The following is a 24,339-nucleotide window of genomic DNA, read 5'->3' on the forward strand; positions in this document are numbered from 1 at the left end:
CGACCAAGACTTATTTGAGTTGCAAGTGAACTTAAAATATTCCCATCTAAGTCCCACTATCGTCCTTGTTGTCCCCTGTCTAATGTAGTGGGATGTCATATCGTGGTTTATTCAGTCAAGGCTTTTCAAACACCAGCCACGTCAGAAACTTATAAAAAAAAAAGCATCCTGCTCTTAAACTGTCATCACCAGAATCGCACCCTCCCCAGATTCTATAAGTGTGAGCTTTACACCACTGTACAAAGCTAGAAATTGTCTCTTAACATTTGCTTTGCTGGTTGTTCAACTACTTCACTAGTTTCCAAACCCCTCTCCCCCACCCACCCCCCAACCCCAACCTCTTCCCAGGTACCACCCTCCAACTTGGCAACACCCTCTTAATCTATCCGACCTATCCGCTTCACCCTCCTCATGACACCGACCTGTCGCAATCACCCCTCAGCTGCCTTCCCAGCAACCTTCCCCCAACCCCACCCTCACCCTCCTATTTATCTCTCAGCTCCACCCCCCACACATTCCTGATGAAGAGCTTATGCCTGAAATGTCAATTCTCCTGCTGCTCGGATGCTGCATGACCTGCTGTGCTTTTCCAATGACACAATTTTTGTCTCAAAGAGTGATCCAGTTAGTTTTGTTTTCTCTGCTGTTTTACCCACCGTCCTGTAAATATTACCTTTTCAAATATTTACCCAATTTCCTTTTGAAAGTTGCATTAGATCTGCTTTTAGCAGAGCTTTAGATAATGCATTCAAGATGATCACAATCACTGTTTTAAACAATTCTGAACGTGCAAATTTAGATATGTTTTAAAATTGCTAAGTTTGGCATGGGGCTTTGTGTAGATGTCACTTTATTAGGTTGCATTCTCATCTAATGTGAATTAGATGCCCTTTCTAGAAGCTAGAACCTGTAACCCAAGCTGACCCTGCTATTGTTGCACTGAGGAAATACTGTTCTGTTGGAAATGCTGTCTTTCTGATGAGTGATGTTAAACAGGGCCAAGTCTGCCCCTGCTGGTAGCAGTAAGTAAACTCATGTCACTATTTCAAATCAGACCCCTGATATGGAGATACAGGTGTTGGTCTGGGATGTACAAAGTTAAAAATCACACAACACCAGGTATGAGTCCAACTGGTTTAACTGGAAGCACTAGCTTTCGGAGTGCTGCTCCTTCAGGTGGTTGTGTCATCTGATGAAGGAGCAGCACTCTGAAAGCTAGTGCTTCCAGTTAAACCTGTTGGACTCATACCTGGTGTTGTGTGATTTTTAATTCCAATCAGAGCAGGAGAGTGCTTCCTAGTATCCTGACCAAAATAGCTCCCTGAGCCAACATTGCTATTTGTACGAGCTTTCTGTGTGCAAATCAGCCCATGAAATTCAAATGGCAATTCAACAAGTAAGAATAGGAACATCCTTTTGTGTATCCAATGTATGCAATGTCTGATCATATTTCTAGTGTTGGGTGCTATGAACCACATTAGATTCGTTTCAATCCTGGGATAGATCTTGTTTGAATCTATGCACTGCATACTAGTTCATTGAAATTTAGAGTGCAGAGTTATTTGTTTATATTAGGTTTGTTGTGACAGTTGACATACAGTAATGTTTACTTCATCTTCATCTTGCCCCAGTGTGAAGCCCTTTGCTCAGCAGCCATATGCAGGCCAACCAGCAGTTACAACATCTATTTCAGGTAAGAAGCACTTTTTTTCTTCAAAGCTCTTGCATCCATATTCCTCTTAATCTCTCTTTCTCCTGTCCCACCCTTTTTGCTCTTGCTGCCTTTTGCTCACTCTTCCTCTCTCTCTAAACCCCTCATGAGATTTCTGAATACCTGCTCGAGACCCAGCTCATCTGTGATATGCTGTCTGATCATTGTTGCTTCAAAGGTGCAATGGTTTGTTGATTATCCAAAATAGTTCTTGCTTCTAAATTTTTGATATTATTGAAAACTTGGGTTTTCTGGAAAAAATAGAGGGGTTGGCTACTGCATTCTTGAATTGCTCGATAGAGTTTGATGCAACTAAGTGACCACTTGGAACAACTAAAAGATAATTATTTCGCAGAGCCACTGCTAATAGAGTGTAACAAGTAGCTTTCTATGCTATATGATTCTATAGTCTCATGTTATGGTTATATGTTCCAAGGACAGATTTTTGTTGTATCTTGTGTATACAGGTTACGAATCCACACCTGCCCCAACTCCCTCAGTACCAGCATGGCAAGGCCGATCTATTGGAACTTCCAAACTTAGACTTGTGGAATTCTCGGCCTTTCTCGAACAGCAGAGGGATCCAGACTCAGTAAGTCGCTCACAGACTATTTGAGTATATCATCGTTCCAGAAACCCCTCTTTCCCTTTCATGTGAAGGTTATGATGCTGCAGCCTGCACTTCCAACACTGCAACTTGTATATCTTGAGTATAGCAACCTGAAGCATCACGAATTTTTGACTTGTGATTCCCTCAGTTTTTCTCCACAAACATGCTGATTTTAAAGGTAGTCATGTTTTTTTACAGGAGGTATAATGAGCCTCCACCAAATCGTCCCATCCATACCTCCCAAAGGTTCTCAGAGCCATTGTTTTCAGTGGCCTAATATCTCTGTTGAAAGAGCAGGAAGGAGAACTTGGCAGTGCTGTGTTAAATATCAGGGTTATTGTCGATTAACTTCCTACATTATTCTCAAACCTAATTCAGTCTTGAAGTTGTTTTAAAACATTAAGTCTAAAATGCTGATCAATGATTATGAAAGGATGCACGTATATTACTTAATTTGGTAATGGTTTTGGAATCTGTGGCAAGGCTTCCAATTATTTTTCATCTTCTGTTTCCTTTGTTGTCTTAGTAGGCCATTTCTAGGGACAGCTAAGAGTCACCCCCATTAGTATGGGCCTGCAGTCACATGTCAGAGCCAGACTGAATAAAGATGGCACCTTCCCTTCCATAAATTCACATTGTTGACCAGGTTGGGTTTGTCTAGCATTCCGACAGCTTATGGTCACTTTCTTCAATTTCCTAGATTTTATTTATGCTGGGTTAGTTTGGAATTTAAACTGGCACAATAGGATTTGAGCTCTCATTATTTGGATTATTTGCCCAAGCCTGTGAACTACCCTCCAACCTTCTAGTTTGCAAGCCGATAGGGTTAGGGCTGGATTGACTCTTGTAAAAGTATTAACTTTGTAACTTTTTTATTTCACAATAGTACAACAAACACCTCTTTGTACATATTGGACAGACCAACCATTCCTACAGCGACCCTTTGCTTGAATCTGTGGATATTCGCCAAATTTACGATAAGTTCCCAGAGAAGAAAGGTGGCCTTAAAGAACTATATGGGAAAGGACCCCATAATGCTTTTTTCCTTGTGAAATTCTGGGTAAGTGTGAGAAGTGCTAAGAGAGTACTATCTTTCAGGTGAGACATTGAACCAAGTCTCCATCTCTCCTTCAGGTGGATGTAAAGGGAGATGATGAGGGTGAAAAAAGGGTATGCCAACACTGTTAGGTGAAGAAGAGTGAGAGTGCGCACAAATACAAGCACAGGGGCCGTTTGTGTCACGTTGTTTGTTTCAGTGCTGTGAATTCATTCACTACAATCAGGAAAATAACGTTGTGGTTTTGAAGTACATACTTTCGGATGTTCAGGATGTGAAAAGCACAACGTAAATGCAAATGTGTTCTTTCATTCCTAGTTTACTGCTGCAATGCTCAGCTACAGTCTTTTAGATGTTGGAGTAGCTTCTCACTAATGTTGGTTCCTTCTGGAATGCTAATCATACAGCTGAAACTTTATCCATAAAACATAGCACTAAGCTGGTCAGCTAAAGTTTTACTAACTACAAGAATTTGTCTCAGTAGGATTTCACCCTGACGTGATGACATGAAGTTTCTTTCAACAAGATTTAAAAATATATACCGGTACACTGACAATGACAACATCAAAATATTTATTCATAAAGTTTAAGTGTTGGTAAAGCTTTAACTCAGTTATATACCTGCTGCTGGATCTTACAATTAATTATCTCCACCCAAATTTGTGAAGCGCTCCATATTTATTTTTAGGGGGTTAGTTAGCTCGGTTGGCTGGATGGTTGGTTTGTGATGCATGCTGACAGCAACAGTCTGGGTACAGTTCCCATACTAGCTGAAGTTACCATGGAGGATTCTCATTCTCAATCTCTCCCCTCATCTGAGGAGTGGTGGCCCTTCGATTAATCACTGTCAGTTGTCTCTCTATAATGAGAGAGCCAGCCCTGTGGTCTGGTAGGACATTGGCGACTTCACCTTTAGTGTGACAATACAGTTTGAGCCACAGATATCTCTTGGATGTATTTCTGGAGGTTTCATCTCATGGCCGCACCACTTCCATCATCCAAACTGGGAGCTGTTTCCATTGATCACCCAATTACCCCTCCATGCAGCACATTGTCTTCCTGTGACCAGTCGGAAATCAAATGGATCACTTGCTGTCTAATTGAGTGGTTCTTCATTCAGAGTCTCCTTAGAGCAGCAATGGTTAACACATTTATTAGAGATGTTCAGTGTGGTGAAACTGTTTCATAGAATAGGCATGGAGAAACATTTTACAGTAGTAGAACAGTTAGTTAACCAGAGCACAAAGATTAAATAATTGACAGGAGAATGAGTGGTGAGATGAAATTTTGTTTCATGTGGCAAATTGTTCTAATCTAAATGCGGTATCTGAAATGGTAGTGGAAACTGATTCAGTGTAACTTTTGGAAAGGAATTTGATGAATATTCAGGGAAAAATTTACAAGGGTTATGGGGAGAAGTTCTGGGGAGTGGTTCTAATTGGATTGTTCTTTCAAAGAGCTGGCATAGACAAATGGGCTGAATAGCCTCCAGCACTGTGTAATTTTGCCATCTCTATAAAACTCTTTGAAAGAACATGGGGAAAAAATCCCCTGCAATGTTTGTATGCCCACAGCAATCCTGTTTGGCAATCCCTAACTGTGACTGCAACAAGAATGTTTTACTTTAGGCCTTCCAGGAAGTTTAGATTTTTCTAAGCTCCTGAGTCCTGTTCCTTCCTATCTGCAAAGAGCTCCATCTAGTGGCCTCTTCAATAGCTCGCAAAATGACATCTGGATAACAAACATGGATTCAGATGACATACTAGACTGGGAATTTGAGCCCAGTGACCAAGAGAAAACCTCATGGCCCTACTGACTGACTTATTTGACTGACTTTCTGTTTGGTGTTTGCTAGGTTTGAAGCTCTAGCATGTTTTCTAAGCATGACTTTTGCTTTTTTTAAAAAAAAAGCAGTGTCACCAAGTTAATATCTAGTAGACAATCATAAAATCTTAGCACTGAAGGAGCTAATTTGGTCTGTTGTGACTTTGCCATGTCTTTGAACAGTCTCTCCAATTAGATGCACCACCTCTTCCTCCTCTCCCCACAGCCTGACAAATATTTACTTTTCAAATTCAAAGTTCTTCTACTTACACAAGTGACTATTAAGTCATCATACTCCACAAACAGTAAAGTTGATGAGAGCTATAGAGCAGGATTGTTGGCTGTGCAAAGATAAATTCCCAACAACTAAAGGTTTCAACAACAGATTGAACAGGGAACACGACAGGCCGGCTTCCCAAGAGGTGACAGATGTAGGTTAGCAACTTTGCAGGTGAGTTTTTGTATATGGTGCATTGGTTTATGCTCTGGGAGGTAGATATATCATGTCATATTTTATTGACTATTGACCTTCTTAAGAAAAATGCATTTTGGTGATGATATACTAGTTATGTAGACGTCAAATGGAAGAGCATAGTATAGGAAATATGAGATAAAGGCATTGTTTGGTAGGTTATATTTTGTACACAGCGTACTAATTAATGTTCAGTTGCAAATTATGCTTGCATAAGATAACTCATGGAATCAAGAATTGCTGTTTCTTCTTTATCTATCAACTCTTAATTGATACCATGAGTACATACGTATTTTTTGCAATAATGCATGACAAAAATGCAATTTTGTGCAATCTATTGTAGCATAATTGCTTTTAAGGGAAGCTAAATGCACTTGAGAGAAAGAAATGGAAAGACATATTAATGTCATTAAAGGAAGTAGAATGGGAGGAAAATCTTGTCGGACTGATGACTGCTTCTGTGCTGGGCATTCTATTCACGGTGGAAGTGGAAATTTTAAATGAGGATTTCGAAATGAATGCATTGAAGGATTTTGTTAGTTTTGGTATACAAACGGATGATGGGCAAGCAGGGTGTGGTCAACAGAGTTTTGGATAAGTTAAAGTTTCTTTTGAGACTACATGGATTCAGCAGTTACAAGGTGTAAGGTCCAGGTTGAATTGTGGAACGTTTTAAAAATAAAACCAATTATTGTGTTTAGTTCATTGTTCCAAGGTTTAACTCACCAATTCCATTAACCCAAGTGAATTCTGATAATATTTATGCACAAATCATTCTTGTCCTACAAATTTGGGAAAAAATTTCTACAGCAACATAAAGCCAGCATCTGTTTGTTGAATATATGAGTGGACGATTATAGTGTCTGGTAAAACTTCTTCCCTGATCAAAAAGCAATAATTTTGCTGACGTTTGAAGAATTATTTTACAAGGTCTGCTGTTCAGCTCATGATTTTTCTGGTTAATCTATTTGATATTTACTGACACGGGAAGTTACAGTTAACTCATGATCTAATCAAGCTGGAGACCATGTGAGTTGCATTTAACTATACATGAGCCATACAAAATGTACATGGGGTATTTTTTGCATGGGTGTCCACAACAAATAAAAAATGTTGTGAAATACAACAATATTTCCATTGTTGTTGTTGATTCAGAATAGATCTTTAGACCAATAGCAGCTGGGAAAAAGGGGTATTTATGCTGAAAACATTGTTGATATCGGTTCTGATGAATACTACACAACTCAAAACGTTTAACTCTGCTTTCTCCCTACGGCAAGACCTGGTTTCATCAGCAATTCCTCTTTTGATTATATTTTTGATTATATTCCATCTGCCTTGGCTCTAAGCGCCTTTGTCAACCAAACTGTTCTATCAGTTTCCATCTTATAGTTTTTGAGAGAGCTTTCCTATTTCTTGCATGAATAAATGTTTCCAAAGTTCTCTCTGGAATGACTTGGCACTGAGTTTAAGTAAAGTTGCCTTCACTTTTTCCCTACCACTAGATAACGTTCTCCCTACCCTTTCAAATTATTCTGAAACCCTGAAAATGTTCAATCAAATTACCCAAAACTTCCAAAAAGCCAATTTGTGCAATCTCTCCTCAAAATCTTTTCTTTTTGCTCCTGTGTAGAATCTTTCAATGTATTGTTGAGTACTGTTAGAATTTAGTACAGAAGAAATCAAGGAAATACTAGGGCAAGTTAGTTGATGCATAGAAAAGGTGTACAAGAGAGGTTTCATGGAGTATCTTTTTCACTTGATACTTCAGATGTGTATTTAGCCACACATTTACTAACCATCCCTAAACGTGGTGGTGATTAGCTGTCTTTTTCAGCTGCTGCAGGTCCTTGGAGTGTAGGGACAGCCACAATGCTGTTAGGAAGGAAGTTTCAGGGTTTTGACCTAATGACACCAAAGGAATGAGGAGATGGTTCCAAGTCAGGATGATGGGTGGCTTAGAGATGGTGTGGGTGATCTACTATCCTTGTTTATCCAGGTGATAGAGCTTCTAAGTGTGGAAGCTTCTGTTGAAGGAGCATTAGTGAGTTTCTGTCATGTACCTTGTAAGTGGTATGCACTGTTGTCACTATACACTTGATGGTAGAGGGTGTGAATGTTGAAGTTGGTAGATAGGGTGGCAATAAATTGGGTTCCTTTGACCTGAAAGGTGTCAGTCATCTCGAGTGTTGTAGTAGCTGCACTCATCCAGACAAGTGGAGAGTATTCCATTACGGTGTTGACTTGTGCCTTGTAGATGGTGAAGAAGTATTGGGGAAATAGGAGGTGAGCTACGCACCACAGAATTCCTAGCCTGTGTGACCTGCTGTGTAGCCATAGGAGAAGACAGGTGGAGCCATTTGTGTGGGGATTTCCAAAACTTAGGGTCTGGGCAACCGGAAAATCACAGCTGCCAATGGTGGGGTTGTAGGAAATGGAGATTCGGACAATTTCCAGGTTTAGACATCTGATGTGAGACTTGAACTCATGACATTCTTACTGAAAGGCATAGGTACCACCCACTGAAGAACTAATGTCAGAGGACTGTTGGCTTTCATGGAATGGTTTTGACCATGAAGAACAAATACCTTGATTCCAGGAAAGCAAGAGGAAGAATTGGAAAAATAGGAACTTGTATTTGTGGGGTGGAAAAAAAAAATCTGGTACACTGCATAATGGTTTTGTTTAGACTGGCTTGGATTTCGAAAAGGCCTTGGTGTTTGAATTTCATTATTCAGTTTGGCAAACTCTTACTGTTGTTCCAGGATTTCCATCAGGCGGCTTTTCGTTTACGCTGCTCCCTTCCTCTTACCATGTGTTATCCTGTAACTAGTGTCAATTCTATATTTCTTCAGAATGGTCAGTATTAATAGTTTGTTTGTAAAATATTCAGTACATTACTTGTGAAAACTGAACCAGGTTCAACAGCGTTATTGTTCGCTATTGTAGGCAGTAGGGATGTATGGTATGTGACAGCCTTCCAAAAGTAATTGTACCACAGCTGATAGCAATTATGGTCAAAAATTTAAGACGCTGGCAATCTGACCTCTCTCCCTCTCGCTTGCTCGCTGTCCTTCCCTCTCCCTCCCTCCCTCTGATTACGATTTCAATTGGATAGAATAGCCAAGTAACATGAAAGCAAACATGTAAAATTGTTTTTTTGTGCCCTGGGCATTTACAAAAATAATGTGTTAATATCAGCAATTAGCTAATGTACAAATTGTTGCCTCAAACCAAAGTTCTCCAAGGATATTGTACATCTTGTACATTTTACACAAGCTGTCAATGCAGAAGCATCGCAAATTGTTACAGGTGCAGATTAGCTTCAGAAAAAGTTAGTAATCTTTTACAGTTTGTAAGCACTTGCACTAAATCATGTCAGAGATTTGAAATCATGACCAAGGCTTTTGAATGTAATCATGGGGGAATCAGAGGTCAACCAAGATTCCTCTCCGATCAGTTGAATATGAAAAGATCCCTCAGAGCTGTTTGGAATAAAAAGCAGCTCTCCCCGAACATCCTTCAATCTGGATCACCAAATCAGGTGAACCAGTGATCTATCTGAATTGCTGTTTGTTGGATCTTATCATGTTCTGATAGATTAAAGTGAAGGTCACAGTAACCCTGACTGAACTTCAAAAATAATTAGTTGACTGTTGAGCACTTTGGCAACATCCCAATTCTGAGCTGTTTAGTTTATGTTACAGAATCATAGAATCTCTACAGTGTGGAAGCAGGCTTTTTGGTCCATTGAATCAATTGACCCTCCAAAGAGCATTGCACCCAGACCCCTACCCTATTCCTGTAACTCTCTATTTCCCATTGCTAATTCACCGAACCTACACTTTGCCAGGCACCATTTAGCATGGCCAATCCACCTAATCTACACATCTTTAGGGTGTGGGAGGAAACTGGAGCACCCAGAGGAAATCCATGTAGCCGGGGGGAAGAATGTGCAAACTCCACACAGCCAATCGCTCAAGGCCGGAATCAAACCCAGGTCCTGTGAGGCTGCATTGCTAGCCGTTGAGCCACTGTGTCGCCCCAAGTTCAATGAAGTCTTGGATGTGGCTCAGTGTGGAGTACTCCTGCCTCTGATCTCGAAGGGCATAGATTGGAAGTCAACCCTAGAGACTTGAGCACAAAATCCTGTGAAACTCCTGACCATATTGAGGGAGTACCACACTGTCAGATGTGCTGTCTTTTGGAAGAGATAGGGACTACTCGCCGCCTCAGGTGGATATGAAAGATTATCTGGTACCACATTTACAAAGAGCAGTGCTCTCCAGTTGCCTGAATGATATTTATCCAACAACAAGCAACACTAAATTGAATTGTCTTTTTGCTGTTATGGGGACCTTACTTTGTACAAATTGACTGCTACAATTCCGACATTACCATGTTTACTGCACTTATAAAGCACTTCATTGGGTCTTAAGCACTTTGTAATATTCTGTCATTGTGAAAGGCAAAGCACGGTGTTTGCTTCCTCTCCTGAAACTGTTTTCTGATTTAAATATCTCCTTTTGTTTTCATCCAATAGGCTGACCTGAATTGTAATATTCAGGATGATGCAGGAGCATTTTATGGAGTCACTAGTCAGTATGAGAGCTCAGAAAACATGACAATCACTTGCTCAACCAAGGTTTGCTCATTTGGAAAACAAGTAGTTGAAAAAGTAGAGGTGAGTTTGTTCAAGGCAAAGCAACTTGGATGCAATAAAATTAGTTTGTGCCTGGAAAAATCCAAGCAATTTCCCTCGAATATGTTACCAAAGTGGTTCACACCCAAGAAATGGTTCTCGGAAACTGGAATGTGCATTGTTTAGAATCGGAAAAAATGAGTATGCAGGTACAATAAGAATTTAGAAAGGCAGGTGGAACAGGTTAGCTGAAATGGATGTTCCTGTGTTCCTAACTCCGTGTACTTAAATGGATTTATTTGTCTTTGTTTCTGGACTGCTCTTATGGGAATTGCCCTGCATTTGTCAACCATCCCTGGTTGTTGAGCCGTGTTATAATGAGGCTCGGATTGGTTTTGCTGTACCATCTACAATGCTATTCACACTTAGAACATATATAAGAACATAAAAACTCGGAGCAGGAGTAGGCCGTCCGGCCCATCGAGCCTGCTCTGCCACTCAGTAAGATCATGGCTAATCTCTCGATTAGATTACTTACAGTGTGGAAACAGGCCCTTCAGCCCAACAAGTCCACACCGACCCGCCGAAGCACAACCCACCCAGACCCATTCCCCTATGTTTACCCCTGCACCTGACACTATGGGCAATTTAGCATTGCCAATTCACCTGACCTGCACATTTTTGGATTGTGGGAGGAAACCAGAGCACCCGGAGGAAACCCACACAGACACGGGGAGAATGCGCAAACTTCACACAGTCAGTCGCCTCCACACAGTCAATCTTTTCATGGACTCATCTCCACTTACCTGTGTTTTCTCTATATCTCTTAATTCCTTTGTTTTTCAAAAAAGTATCTACCTTAGCTTTAAAAGCAATAACTGAAGTAGCGTCGACTACTTCCCTGGGCAAGGGATTCCATGGATTAACAACCATCTGGGTGAAGAAGTTCCTCCTCAATTCAGTTCTAAACCTGCTTCCTCTAACCTCATGCTATATGGGCTGGACTTTACCTGACTGGAGAGTTTGAGCAATAAAGAAAAAGCTAAATAGGCTTTTTTTTCTCTGAAGCATCGGAGGCATGATCTTTTAAAGGTTTATAAAATCATGAGGGGCATGGATAGTTTGAATAACCAAGGTCTTTCCCCCACGGTAGGGGAGCCTAAAACTCGAGGGCATGGGTTTAAAGTGAAACAGTTATAAAGGACCTGGGGGGTAACTTGTTCACTCAGAAGGTGGTGCAAGTATGGAACAAGCTGCCAAAGGAAGTGGTGGAGGTATTTCAATTATAACATTTAAAAGGCATCTGGATGGGCTTATGAATAAGGAAAGGTTTAGAGGGAAATTGCCCAAGTGCTGGCAAATGGGACTAGGTCAGTTTGGGATGATCGGTTGCCATGAACGAATTGGACTAAAGGGTCTGTTTCTGTGCTGTGTGACTCTTAAGCCTTGGGGCAAGCTGAAAGGTGAGGGCAGTGCTCCTATACAGACGTTAGTGAGAGGTGGTTATCTTCCTAACCCCAATCGCCCTTGCTCATGACTGGAATGGTGTCTAATGGCTATTCTGCCCAGCGGCCACTTGAACTACTTAGTGGCCTGTTAATGTTCATATTGTGACTTTTGGCATTTCACTCTCCATCATGTGGGGAGAGCACCCAGGAGTATTTGGCAGCTTCACTCAATGGAGAAGTTTAGGAATGTGGGCTCCTGTTCGCATGTATTGTGGAGTTGGCACATCCACTTGTCTGTAATGGCTGCTGTCATTGGAAGGGTGTTGTCTGTCCTCACCAAACCCACCACATTCCCCCTTTCCAGGACCTACCAAACTGGCCGCAGTGCCTCCAGCTCTCATTTACCTGATTGAGAGAATACTGTCCATCCATTATGCCTTTTCCTTCAGGCACTATGTCAGAAAAATCACAATGTCACAACTGGCAATGCCTCCAGCAAGGGAGTGAAGGATGCGTGGCAGGCTGGGTTTAAGACGGTGAGGGTCTTGTTTTGTGGGGAGGACCACCTGTGATGGGCACGAGGGAACCCCCAGTGGAGACTCTGCCTGCTTGCCCAATTCTAGCTTGAATGGTAAAAGCTGCCAGACTACCTGATTGGCGTGACCAATGGGATTGACTTGAAGTGCTCATCTATGATAGGTCCAAGCATGAGCTATCCAACATTCCTCACTGAGCCCTGTAAAGTGGGAGGCAGGTCAGTGTCAAGAAGGAACATGGACGACATGGGTTTGGGGTGAGTGGGATGAGGTTAAATTTGGATCATCTGTGATCCAAATCCGCACTTTTGTTAAATATGGTACAACTTCGATTATCCGAAAATCGTTTACCTGAATTTCGGATTATCCAAACAAGATCTCAAGGTCCTGTAAAAATGGCACTAAGCAACTCAGTTATCAGTTAAAAGGCATTGTAGCGTGCGTTGCTGGAAAACTGAGGCATGTTCGATAACCGGCACTCAAATTACTGCTTGTTTATGATCAGATCAGTTATCCGAACAAAGTACTCCCCACCCATCTCATTCAGATAATTGAAGTTGTACTGTATATCCTATAAAAAGCTGTAAGTACAAATGTTAATACCATGTACCACGAGTGAAGTACATTCTACATGGTTGGTCCCCTGCCTCCCTCTCATGACCAGACCATGCCTAAGTAACTTAAATCCAAGCTAGGATCCAAACTCAAATGTTTAACAAGATTGAATTTACAGTTTAAAATTTGTTGTTAGAGCAAACCAAGATTTATTTCGCACATGGCTTGAGAATTCTCAATTTGATATTTTCCGCAGAACTAGCCTTGATGGAGTGTGGTGCAGAATTAGCAGAACAATACTCGGCTTCTCATGTTTTATGTTTTGAAGAGGGATGAGTGGTTTGTAATTCCATGGAATATAGAAAATTAAAGGTTAATTTGATTGAAACTCCTTAGAATTTTTAAAAGAAATTGTTAGGCCAGGCATCAAAATGTGAGGCAAAGACTCATTTGTATTAAAAGATTTGATAGAGAAGGCATAGTGAAAGTGTTTCATAAAAATGGAATCAAGAATCATTGGCCTAGATAGTCACTAATGAATCTAATAGGCAGTTCAAGCAAAAAGACTTTAACCAGAGAACGTTGCAAGCATGAGCCTTGTACCACAGGGACTTACAGGAAGGGGAAATAGAAGAGGTGCAAGAAGAATGGTGGCTAGCACTGCTGCCTCACAGCGCCAATGACCTGGGTTTGATTCCAGCCTCTGATGACTTTGCAAACTCCATACATTCTCCCCATGTCTGCGTGGGTTTTCTCCAAGTGCTCCGGTTTCCTCCCACAGTCCAAAGATGTGCAGGCCAGGTGAATTGGCCATGCTAAATTATTCATAGTGTAAAGTGCAATAGTCAGGGTAAATATAAGGTGGGCGAATGGGTCTGGGTGGGTTGCTCTTCGGAGGGTCAGTGTGGGCTTGTTGGGCTGAATGGCCTGTTTCCATACTCTAGGTTATCTAATCTTATCAAGCGAGAAATCAAATGAATAAGCTATAGGATTTGGGAAAAGTGAGTTTCAGAGGTGGCTCATGTAGAATTAAAGTTGCAGCATGGGCCATTTGGGTCAAAAGGCCTATTTCTGTGATTTGTATTCTTAATTCTGTGTCGAACAAGAAACCTTTCCTGCTGGTGGGTAAGTCAGTAAGACATGGGGGATGTGACCTTAAAGTCAGAACCAGCTCATCTGTGAGAGAAGTTGAGAAGTAGTTCCTCAAACAAAAGCTGGCAGAAGTCTGGAACTCTTGCTTTCACTACATACACACATTGTCGTGGCTAAAGTGTGTATCTCGTAGATAGTCTAAAGATGTGCAGCTTAGATGGATTGGCCATGCTAAATTGCCCATAGTATCTAGGGATATGCAGGTTAGGTGGATTAGTCATAGGACATGTAGGGTAGGTCTGGGTGGGATGCTCTTCAGAGGGTTGGTGTGGACAGTATAGACCAAATGGCCTGCTTCCACACTGAAGGATTCTGATCCTTTCAAAGCCCTATAACTGCACCCTGCAGGTACTAACTGGTAATCTAGGGCTTGAGTTCTCCCATATCCTTTGCCCAACCTCCACACATCAGGTCTTTACCCATCTGATAGTCCAAGTGATATTTCTCACCTTTAATTATTTTGTGAATTTCTTTTCTGTAGTTGTCCACAGCAGTTAGGGGAGTCTGAATGGCGGCATTAACTATATGTAACATTGAAAAACTGATCCTTGAAATTTCTGAGCAATTGGATTTGAGCTAGGTTTATAGGAGACTCAACCTTATCAAAAGTTCTTGCTTTAATAATTTCTTTCAACGTTTCTTCTAGACTGAGTATGCAAGGTTTGAGAATGGACGCTTTGTGTACAGAATAAACCGTTCTCCCATGTGTGAATATATGATCAACTTTATTCACAAGCTTAAACACTTACCAGAAAAGTACATGATGAACAGTGTTTTGGAAAACTTCACTATTTTGTTGGTGAGTTTTTTTGAGCTAAGTTAAAACTCCAGAACACACTGATTAGTGAAGTCACCTTTATTGATATTGTACACATGAGGAAGTCTTGTAGCCCTGGTCTTGAGTGGATACAATAGTGAATGCTTAATTTGACGTTCATTAATTCCGTGGCGGGGATCCTAGCCTCAGAATAAACCCTCTCGTAGAAATCTAGGTGGCTGCTTCAGCCCAGAGAGAGAAAAGCTATTTCCTTTAGTGATTGAATTCTGAATGAGGTGGAGCAATGGTTTTCAATCTTAAATTTGGAACTGGATTGATCTAGATTGGAAATACACTGCAACTTTTCACATAACAAGTAGTGAAAAGCTGGAATACTCAAAAAAAGACTTGGCACTCGGGCAATTGGAATTTTCAAGACTAGAGATGGGCAATAAACACTAGCTCAGCAAGCAATGCTCCCATCTTGTGAATAAATAAGAGAAACGGCTGAGGCCAAAACTATCAAAGGTGGAGCAGTGAAAATTTGGAATTGAGCTAAGGCCGGAATTGGATTAATTGATTAATTAATTATTTTCAAATCAATTGAATGACTCAAAACTACTGGTAAAGGGTGGTGTCTAGGAAATGGACAGATTTGAACAGAAGAATGAAAATCTTACATGGTTTTGGGAACCTGTCCTAACATTTCCTTTTGTGACTAGGGTCAAAATTTGTCTGAAAACACTCCTGCGATGCACCTTGTGGTGCTTTACTACATTAACATTCATATACAAATTGCTGTTCTGTTTTCTATAATGCAATAAAGATGCTAAGGTTTTGTTGTTTGTTTGTCGTAGGTTGTAACAAACAGGGATACACAGGAGACGCTTCTGTGCATGGCATGTGTTTTTGAGGTCTCAACCAGCGAGCATGGAGCACAGCATCACACCTATAGGCTTATGAAGGAGTAGTCCTCGGAAGTTTCATTCCCTTTCTGGAGAGAAAAGAAACACACGGCTGCAGCTCAATAGACTTAAAACCTCAATATATGTGGCAGTGCCTCAAATCAATTGATACACCAAGAACACATCTGAGTTTTGATGTGGGTAGCCTTTTTAATGTGTGTGAGTGTGAGCGTGTGTGTATATGTACATCAACAGCTGTGAATTATGGTACCTTGTGATAGCTTTTTATATTGAATTACATGTGCTTCAAAATACATTTTTTTAAAGAAAAATGCCTGTTTGTTGGATACTACATTACGAAAATTGGACTGTCATGTCTGAAAAAAAATTTCTTTTAGTAATTGTGGGAGTGTCGTCTAGTCAGTGCAGGATTTCCTGTGGCAGCAGAAAACACAAAAAAATAGAACATAATGATTGTAGACACAATGCATTTAGCTGTCGGATGACTGTCTGCCTATGTAAAGATAATTTATTTAAAGAGGTTTTTTTTTCCAAAGATGGTATATTCACAGGTATATATTTATCAAGATGTGAATATGCAGGAGATAGCATCAGGATGAAGTTCGTGGCTTCAGGTCAACAGGTTTTGCAATGTTGTGAAAGAATGTCAGTCATTTAACAGTCACCAGATCTATTTGCTTTCAGGTTCCTTTTTTTAAAAATAAAAACAAAAACACGCGTAATCCTTACTTTTAAGATGTTATTTAAATTGGGGTACGTAACATACAACAATAACTAAATGGAAAATTCAATTAAAACTTATAGTAAAAACCCCCTATTAATCTTCAAGATGACGTTAGATGCTACATTTTTAGAACTGAAAGAGAGGGCAGACCCGCAACAGAAGTATATCAATTATTCTTTGGTTGATTCGGTCAGTTTCAGCCACTTGATGTGACAGAACTCTTCAGTAATGTCTTCAAAGAGTGCGCAAATTGTTTTTCATTTTTTATTTGCAAAAAAAAAGTTATTTTCAGAGCCTCGTTAGGGGTAGCTTCCCAAACGTTTGTAAACATGGAACTGTTCAGGCACACAAAGTTTCTGAACATTAAAGCTGTTTGCTTTGAGAACATTTGTGTAAACATTAAAATCTGAGTTCTGTTATGTAAAAATAAAAAAAGTTCACTTTTCACAGGAAAAATCAAGAATTTGTCCACCTAGCCCTTTCCAACCCACAAATAAGTTTTGGCTCAGTCCTGGTGATAGTTTGCAGGGGATTTATATTTGTATACAGATAGGCGGAGCATTCTTTTAGATCCTGGATCAGGATGAAATGGGGGCTTTCTAATACCAAAATAAAACAATGACCATATAATTTTTGATGAGAATACTGTGAAGTGAAAAAAAAACAGCACAGTGTGTTAGTACGTTTCTATAATTCTATTTTGTAATAGTGTTTGGAAATTTACTTTGAAAAAAGAAAATGTATTTTTTCCATCTGGGAGAAGTGAATGTTTAGAAAAACCACAGGGAGTTAGTTCAGTGCTCATAAATATGGTCCCAATGTGTGTTTGTAAGGTTGCTCGCTTTAAGAGACTTGCAAGTGAACCAGTGTGATTTGTGTTCTTGAGTTGACGATTGGTTTGGTGGTGTGTTTCTGTGGGCTAAAAGAAACAGCAAGAATTGAGCAGTATCACATCCAGGCATTCAAGGGGATTAATAATGCTTCTGTGTCCTGAGCACTTGATTCCTTTCGAGGTGCGAAATACTCTTGTGGGCTGTCTCAGTTTTTCTTGTGTTTGAACTTTGGTACTTGCATGTCAGATGTGAATTTTCCACGTTAACTCGGCAGGTAAGGTAACGATCATGTAAACAAACCAGTTTAACGTGTAAGCTTTTGAATTTAATTTGGAACTTCTGTAATTTGAAATATTTGGCGGTGGCACAGTCACTAAATGCTCATTTTTGGGGACTTGAGGAGAAAATGCCATGGTTTTAAAGCATTTTGTCTTTACACAATTAAACTTGTATGTGGAAAACACAATTGTGATCACGGTTCATTGTAAGAAATCGGTGAAATCCAAATAAGGTGTTATTGAGGCTGAGAGTTCTTTCCTACGCTGGAAGTTTCTAATACGTTATTAGTAACGTTTTTTTCTGATATAATTTTAATTCAGTGCTGCCAAAGCGTAGATTAATCAGTGCCTTAATAGCATACAATGGGAAATACAGACCACCTGTCGGTCTACATGTTTAAATTGGAGAATTTGTGCTTTGAGATCTGTTATGTGCTATGTCTTGTCACTTAGTAGTTTCCAGTGTTCTGGTCTTGTGATTGGTGATCCAAACACATTTTAAAGGTATTTTGAAAGTTGTTATTTAAAGTGCATTACATTGTTACACCATCTATATGCCAGTGACGAGCAATCACTTTTAATTCAGTCAAACAAATATCTTATTTCAGAGTTTGGAATCCAACTAGCACAGAACAGATTGCAAGAGTAGCCAGCTGTTTAGTCACATGCCTTTACTAACTAATGACCAAATAATAATCTTCATACATTTCCTGCACTCCAGCACGTAAGTGCCTTTGTTTTCTGATATTCCAGCCTAGAAAAGACCTGTTCAGTCAAATGAAAAACAAATTGTGTGCAGACCAGAAACCAAATAAGAAATAAATAAGTGATCACCTTTAATGCCTTTTACTGAGCTGAGTATTGCAAGCAAATTGAAATGGAATAAATCTGATGTTGACATTTAGAAGTGTGTTCAGAGAAGTAAGATGGTTTCAAAGAGGTTAAATTGTACAGCGGAAGCAAAAAAAAAACAAAATTATTGTAATTTATTTTTTTAGCGTATGTTGTAAAGTTTGAATCTTTATGGATTTTCACAGTTGTATGAGAAATCCTGAAAAGATTATTGGATAAAACTGTGCAGTACTGTATCAGCATCAAGATTGCATAGATACAGTGCCTGTTGTGGAGGTAGGAAAATCTATGGATTGTAGATTAAATGATCCTGATTAAGTTATCCTTTTAAGAAATACACAGTGCTCACCTCCAACATGATATAACTACAGATTAAATATAATTTTATTTTACATAAAATTCTATAGAATATACAGCACAAATGCAAACGCTTGGCCACAACCAACTCATGTTGGTTTTCCTCCCGGACACGAGCTTCCTTCACCTTTCATCGTTTCATCCAGTCAGCATATCCTGGTATTCCTTTCTCCTTCGTGTACTTACCCAACGTGCCCAATACACCTGTAATATTCTCTTCAACCACTTCCTGTAGTAGTAAAGTCCACATTCTCTCACCACTCTGGGTGAAATGTTTTGTCCCAAATTCACTGTTGAACTTATGAGTAATTCAATTCTAGAGCAGATTGGGGAATAAATATATCAGGGTCCTTCATAATTTTGAGCACCTCTATTGAATCTCACTATATCATTCTCCACTCTAAGGAGAGCAATCCTAGCTTCTCCATTCTCTCGTAAGAATCTGAATTTCCTGAACTTTATACCATTATTTTGGATCTCTTCTGACTGACCAATGGACTGTTTAATCCATGAACCATCAGTTCTAGATTTACTTAGCAGTAGTTTGTGTTCTTCGCATGTGCTGTTGATCATGGGCCTTTGTCAATATTCATCTGCAGATCGCACCCATCACAGCAGTGACTTGAATCTTGATGGATGTGTGATGACTTGGTTTTACGGTTGGAAGATGGTATGATTATTAATGTATGCATAGAGTCTGCAGTACAGTGGCAGGACTTTTAGCCCAATGGATTGGTGCATGTGTTTATGCTTCACAGAAACCTCTTCACATTAATCATCTTCTAAATCTATCAGCATGTTCTTCTATTCTTTTGTCTTTCATTTGTTTATCTAGCTCCTCCTGAATACCCCAACGCTATCCGCTTCAACTAACTCCATGTGGTAGTGGGTTCTTCATTCTTATCACTCCTGTAATACTGGACTTTTCACAAGTGGAAACATTGAACATCTATGTTGACCATCATGAACTCCTCAAACATGTTAAAGACCTCCTATAGCATTGCGTCTGAGCTTTCCCTAATTCAATGGAATGATGGAAATTATTGTCCATTATTGATTGAATAGGTGCAATTTCCCAGAGTACGTGAAGTGTACTCAGAAACGCTGGGAATTCTGATTCAGAGTATCCTATTTGACAATTTGTCAGATATTGTGAGTGCTTTCTATCTTTGAGCAGAAAGAAAGAACAACTTTAATGCACTTACCCAGTGCTTTTCATGACCACTGAATGTCTCAAAGGCCTTGACAACCAAAAATGTAATAAAATATAGTGACTGTTATAATGCAGAAAGTGCAGCAGTCAACAAGCTCCCCACAAACAGCAATGTGTCCAAGGCCAGATAAGCTGTTTTAGAGATGCTGATTGAGTGATCTGTATTGGTCAGGGGTCTGGGGATAATTCCACTGCTGGAATTCAGAATTGAGCCACGGAATACTTTTATGTCCATCTGAGAAGGAGGGATGGGCTTCAGTTTTAACATTGTTCCAATAAGAAACAAATCAGGAGAGTGGTGGAATATTCTGCACGATTGCAACTTCAACAACAACCAAGTAGCTGCAGAACATACAGGGCTGATCAGCTATGATCCCTGACACCCTGTTCACCACCTTAACCATTCATTCCACCATTGGCTTACAATGGCAACTCTGTATGGCATCTGCAAGTTGCACTTCAGCAACTTTTTAAAAAAAAATTCTTCCAACACCTTTGGAATCCTGATCTCCGAGAAATATGCCTGGTATGTGGGAACATAACCACCTGCAAGTTCCCCTCCGAGCTAATTTATCCTGACTTGGAACTATGTTGCCATTCTTTCACTGTCACAGGATCAAACTCCTTATGGGTGTTACCTACTCCGAACGTCTGCAGCGGTTGGAGGCAGCAGTTCACTCTCTCAAAGGGAATTAAGGATGGGAAACAAATGCTAGCCTAGTCACAATTCTCACATCCTGTGAGAAAAGAAGACTTGGTGACAAGGCACTCTCCTCTGCATGTACTTTGAGCATATAATTTTTGTGCTTATGTTGCTGGATGGGACTTGAATCTGGAACTTTGTGATTTACTGGTGAGAATGCTTTGGGGAGAATCTATCATTTGATATCCTCATTGCATCTTCACTAGTGTCAACTCAAACCTGTCCTTAATGTTCCACTTCGGATGTATGTGCTGGAGATCTTGGTTTTGAAAAATATTCCTTTCCCATGCCAGAACTTCTCAGATCCTTGAATGTTACATAAAGAGACTTGGAACTTTCTGTTTCATATCCAAAAATCTTGTTGTTTCCAAGTTCTCATTCCCTTCAACGTGTTAATGTGCCATGCCTCTGAAAGTCTGCTCTCTGAATCACAGAGTTGTAGTGCCTGATAGGAAGCCATTCAATCCATGGCCACCTCTTTGAAAGAGCTTCCCTTGCTCATATTTCTCCAGTTCCCTTTAGAAGTTACTGAATGAACTTCCATTGCCCTTTTGGTCATCATATTCCAGATCATAACTCTGTGCTTCCATGAGAAGAACCAGTTTCTGAAACTTGATTATTCATGAAATATTGCATGCTCTGTCCAACAGCTTCTTGTCATTTGGGTGTCTGAGTACAAGGTGGAACATCCTGCATGGACCTCTCTGTGCCTCAACTGTTTTGAGTTGAGTCTTTTGGATTGGACATGGGAGGACAAAAAAACAGAGAAAACCTCAAAAGCAACTGCTGTCTCCCAGCACCATACAGAACCCCCCTCACCCTCACCCCCACCCTGACCCATCGCTGATATGGAATAAACCACAGTAAGCGATTGGAAGCTTTTGCAGCCCTTTGCAGTGTAGAAGGGAAGCACTATGAGGAGTGTGCATAGATGCAGACCCCTAATGTACAAAGTTATCTTCCCAACATGTTTCATATTACACACTACAGTACTTACTGTGGTTATGACAATGACTTTAGAACAGCTGTCCAGCAGAATATAAGTGATCGCAGTACAAGAAAAACAACTGAAAATTAAGAACCTGTTCTTTGGATGAATTTTGATTACCTTTAAAGCCTCATTGCTATTTCCTTCTCGTGAACCAGAACAATGTTTTATTTAATCACTAGCTATATGCATTTTGGAGGTCTGCAGTCCTTTTTCTATGTCTGGAATGACATTTGTGTTTCAGATCTATTGAGTGAGGCTTTTCAAATTAGAAGTATATCTGTTCACAGGAATTTTAACTAGTGGCACACAGACGTGAAGACACATACTCTCAGACATATTTGTGCATGTTGACACAAAGATGCTTGCACACGTGCGTAACTCAAGTAGTTGAGATCTCAATGATTGAAGAATGCAAAACAAGCCTTATTTGTGCACATACCCTGTTAGTCACTATACTATTCTGACAAGGTAGCACATTGTGAGGGAGGGGGGAAGGTGATGAATGATTACTTTAGTTCTTTAAATGCTAATGGAATGTAGAATTGGCTATTTTCGTATGAAGGCATTAGGAATTGGTTTATGTGAGTTTCGCTAACCTTTGTGACCCAGTGCAATCAAAATGCATGGTAGATGGTCATTAGAACTATGTATTTTGTTTTGTGGTCAAGTATTCTGCAAATTTATTTGCAGATTTCAGCTCAACTGTTAATTTCCAGAGCAGCCCCGTTACCTCCTTATTGGCAAGTGGTTTCATTGCAGCCTGTGTGCAGTTGTGGCCTGTGACATGATCAAGTGAAGATTAGCCAGGGAGAAAAAAAATGTGCCTGAGTTAAGACAATAAAAGGAGTTCAGTATCCTTTAAACCTAAGTAGCCTTTCACTTTTTTCCTTATCAACAAGTTCCTTCTGAAAACAGTTGTTTCTTGCCATGTGTGTTTGCTCACATTTATAAAGTAACTCATTGAATTTAACGTTTGCTTATTTTTGTGTGTTGTATGTATTGTGTATGAAATGGTATTGTGGCTTTAACTGATGTTTTGAACTATGGTCAGTGGTTACTTTTAATAACACATACAGCTGGTAAATTTGATAAAATTCTTTTTTGATGTCTGCGCCACCCAAAAATGAATTAGTATTAAAACGTCACACATCCCTTGAATTCCAAGGTGAAACTCGTGTCTTCACTGATTAATTTCAGTACAAGGAACTCTGCTATATTTGATCATCATACTGTGGTTCGTTTTTTTTATATAAAGTACTTTCGTGCTAAACATGGATAGGTATGTTTGTCCTTCTAACTTACGTCAAGCACTTGCCTTACCCTGTATTTTGCCCTCCTGCAAATATGTCCCAATGATCTTTGCAGCTGCTTACAAGGACACTAACTTACCAGCTATCAAAGAAGGAGATTATGTCAAACTTGCAAGCTGTACTGTATGTTTGTATTGCTGTTAATGTGCAGGTACTGGTACCTTTTTTTGGTTATAACCATTTAAAATGTTGGCTTCAATGTAAACTCATCATTACTATGGATAGTTATATGAAATTTATAGGGTTTGTGTGCAGAGAATTTTTTAAAGGTGCTTTGTATAAAGGATGTATCTTAGCTTTCTTGGTACAGATGTGTGATAACCTAAATATCCATGACAGTTAAGTGCAATTATTTGATCATCACTGAAACACAAGTTGTGTGCCCTTTACAGCAAATGTTTGACACATTTTAATGAACACATTTTAATGCCTTCCTAATAAAAGTGGTAGACATTTTGTAGCTTTCTAGAAACTTTGTATTTGTATTCATACAGTATAAATCAACAATAAAAAGGAAAATAAGTTATCACTTTTCTTCTTACTGTCCAGAAGTACTCCAGCCTTTTTTTCTTTGTCTTTGTTTGATTCCTACCTGAATGTGGATTGGGTACACCTATATATTTCTAACAGCAGCAATGTAGCACCTTTCAAAGTAATAAGATATCCCAAGGCACTTCACAAGAGCATTTTAGGCCAACTTAGTAAGAATAGTAGGTGTAAAGTAACATTTTAATGAGAAGAGAGGAACATAGAAGTTTAGAGAGAGAATTCCAGAGCTTACGGTGGAGATGATTGAAGGTAAAATAGCCATTGCTAAAGCACTTGAAATTCAGGAGGTGGTAGAGTACAGAATTGGAACAAGACTAAAATCTTAAGAAACTTGTCGGGTGGTAGGCTGTTTCACAAATGCAAAGGATTTTGTTACTATCATTGTTGTTGGTATGTGTTTTCGATTTAAACACAACTTCAAAAGTATTTCATTGACTCTGAATCATTTTTGGCATCCTGTGCATAAAAAGCACAATGTAAATACAAGTCCATTTTTTCACCAGAGGTGGCTGCAAAGATGGTGCTGAGACCGTGGAGGGATTTTAAAATGATGAGGATTTTAAAATTGAGGCATTGCTGGATGGAAGTTAGCACAGGTCATAGAGTCATAGAGGTATACAGCGCAGAAACAGGCCCTTTGGTCCCACTTGTCTATGCCGACCAGATATCCTAACCTAATCTAGTCCCATTTGCCAACACTTGGCACATGTCCCTCTAAATCCTTCCAATTCATATAACCATCCAGATGCCTTTTAAATGTATCTGTACCAGCCTCCACTGCTTCCTCTGGCAGCTCATTCCATACATTCACTACCCTGTGAAAAAGTCACCCCTTAGAT

General features: G+C 39.8%; 1 protein-coding gene across 5 annotated transcripts in view; it reads left to right on the plus strand.

Moving 5' to 3' along the window:
* Positions 1 to 23,485, plus strand: part of LOC140493720 (transcriptional enhancer factor TEF-1) — a 385,077-nt gene extending 361,592 nt beyond the window's left edge. For all 5 annotated transcript variants that reach the window (XM_072592496.1, XM_072592498.1, XM_072592495.1 and 2 more), the window contains 6 exons: positions 1,632 to 1,693; positions 2,179 to 2,303; positions 3,208 to 3,381; positions 10,218 to 10,358; positions 14,654 to 14,806; positions 15,622 to 23,485. In XM_072592496.1, the coding sequence (XP_072448597.1) occupies positions 1,632 to 1,693; positions 2,179 to 2,303; positions 3,208 to 3,381; positions 10,218 to 10,358; positions 14,654 to 14,806; positions 15,622 to 15,735 (769 nt within the window). In that variant the 3' untranslated portion in view covers positions 15,736 to 23,485. The remainder of the gene's footprint in view (positions 1 to 1,631; positions 1,694 to 2,178; positions 2,304 to 3,207; positions 3,382 to 10,217; positions 10,359 to 14,653; positions 14,807 to 15,621) is intronic.
* Positions 23,486 to 24,339: the final 854 nt, after the last annotated feature.

The sequence above is a fragment of the Chiloscyllium punctatum genome, chromosome 22 (genome assembly GCF_047496795.1).
Source record: "Chiloscyllium punctatum isolate Juve2018m chromosome 22, sChiPun1.3, whole genome shotgun sequence".
Taxonomy (NCBI): domain Eukaryota; kingdom Metazoa; phylum Chordata; class Chondrichthyes; order Orectolobiformes; family Hemiscylliidae; genus Chiloscyllium; species Chiloscyllium punctatum.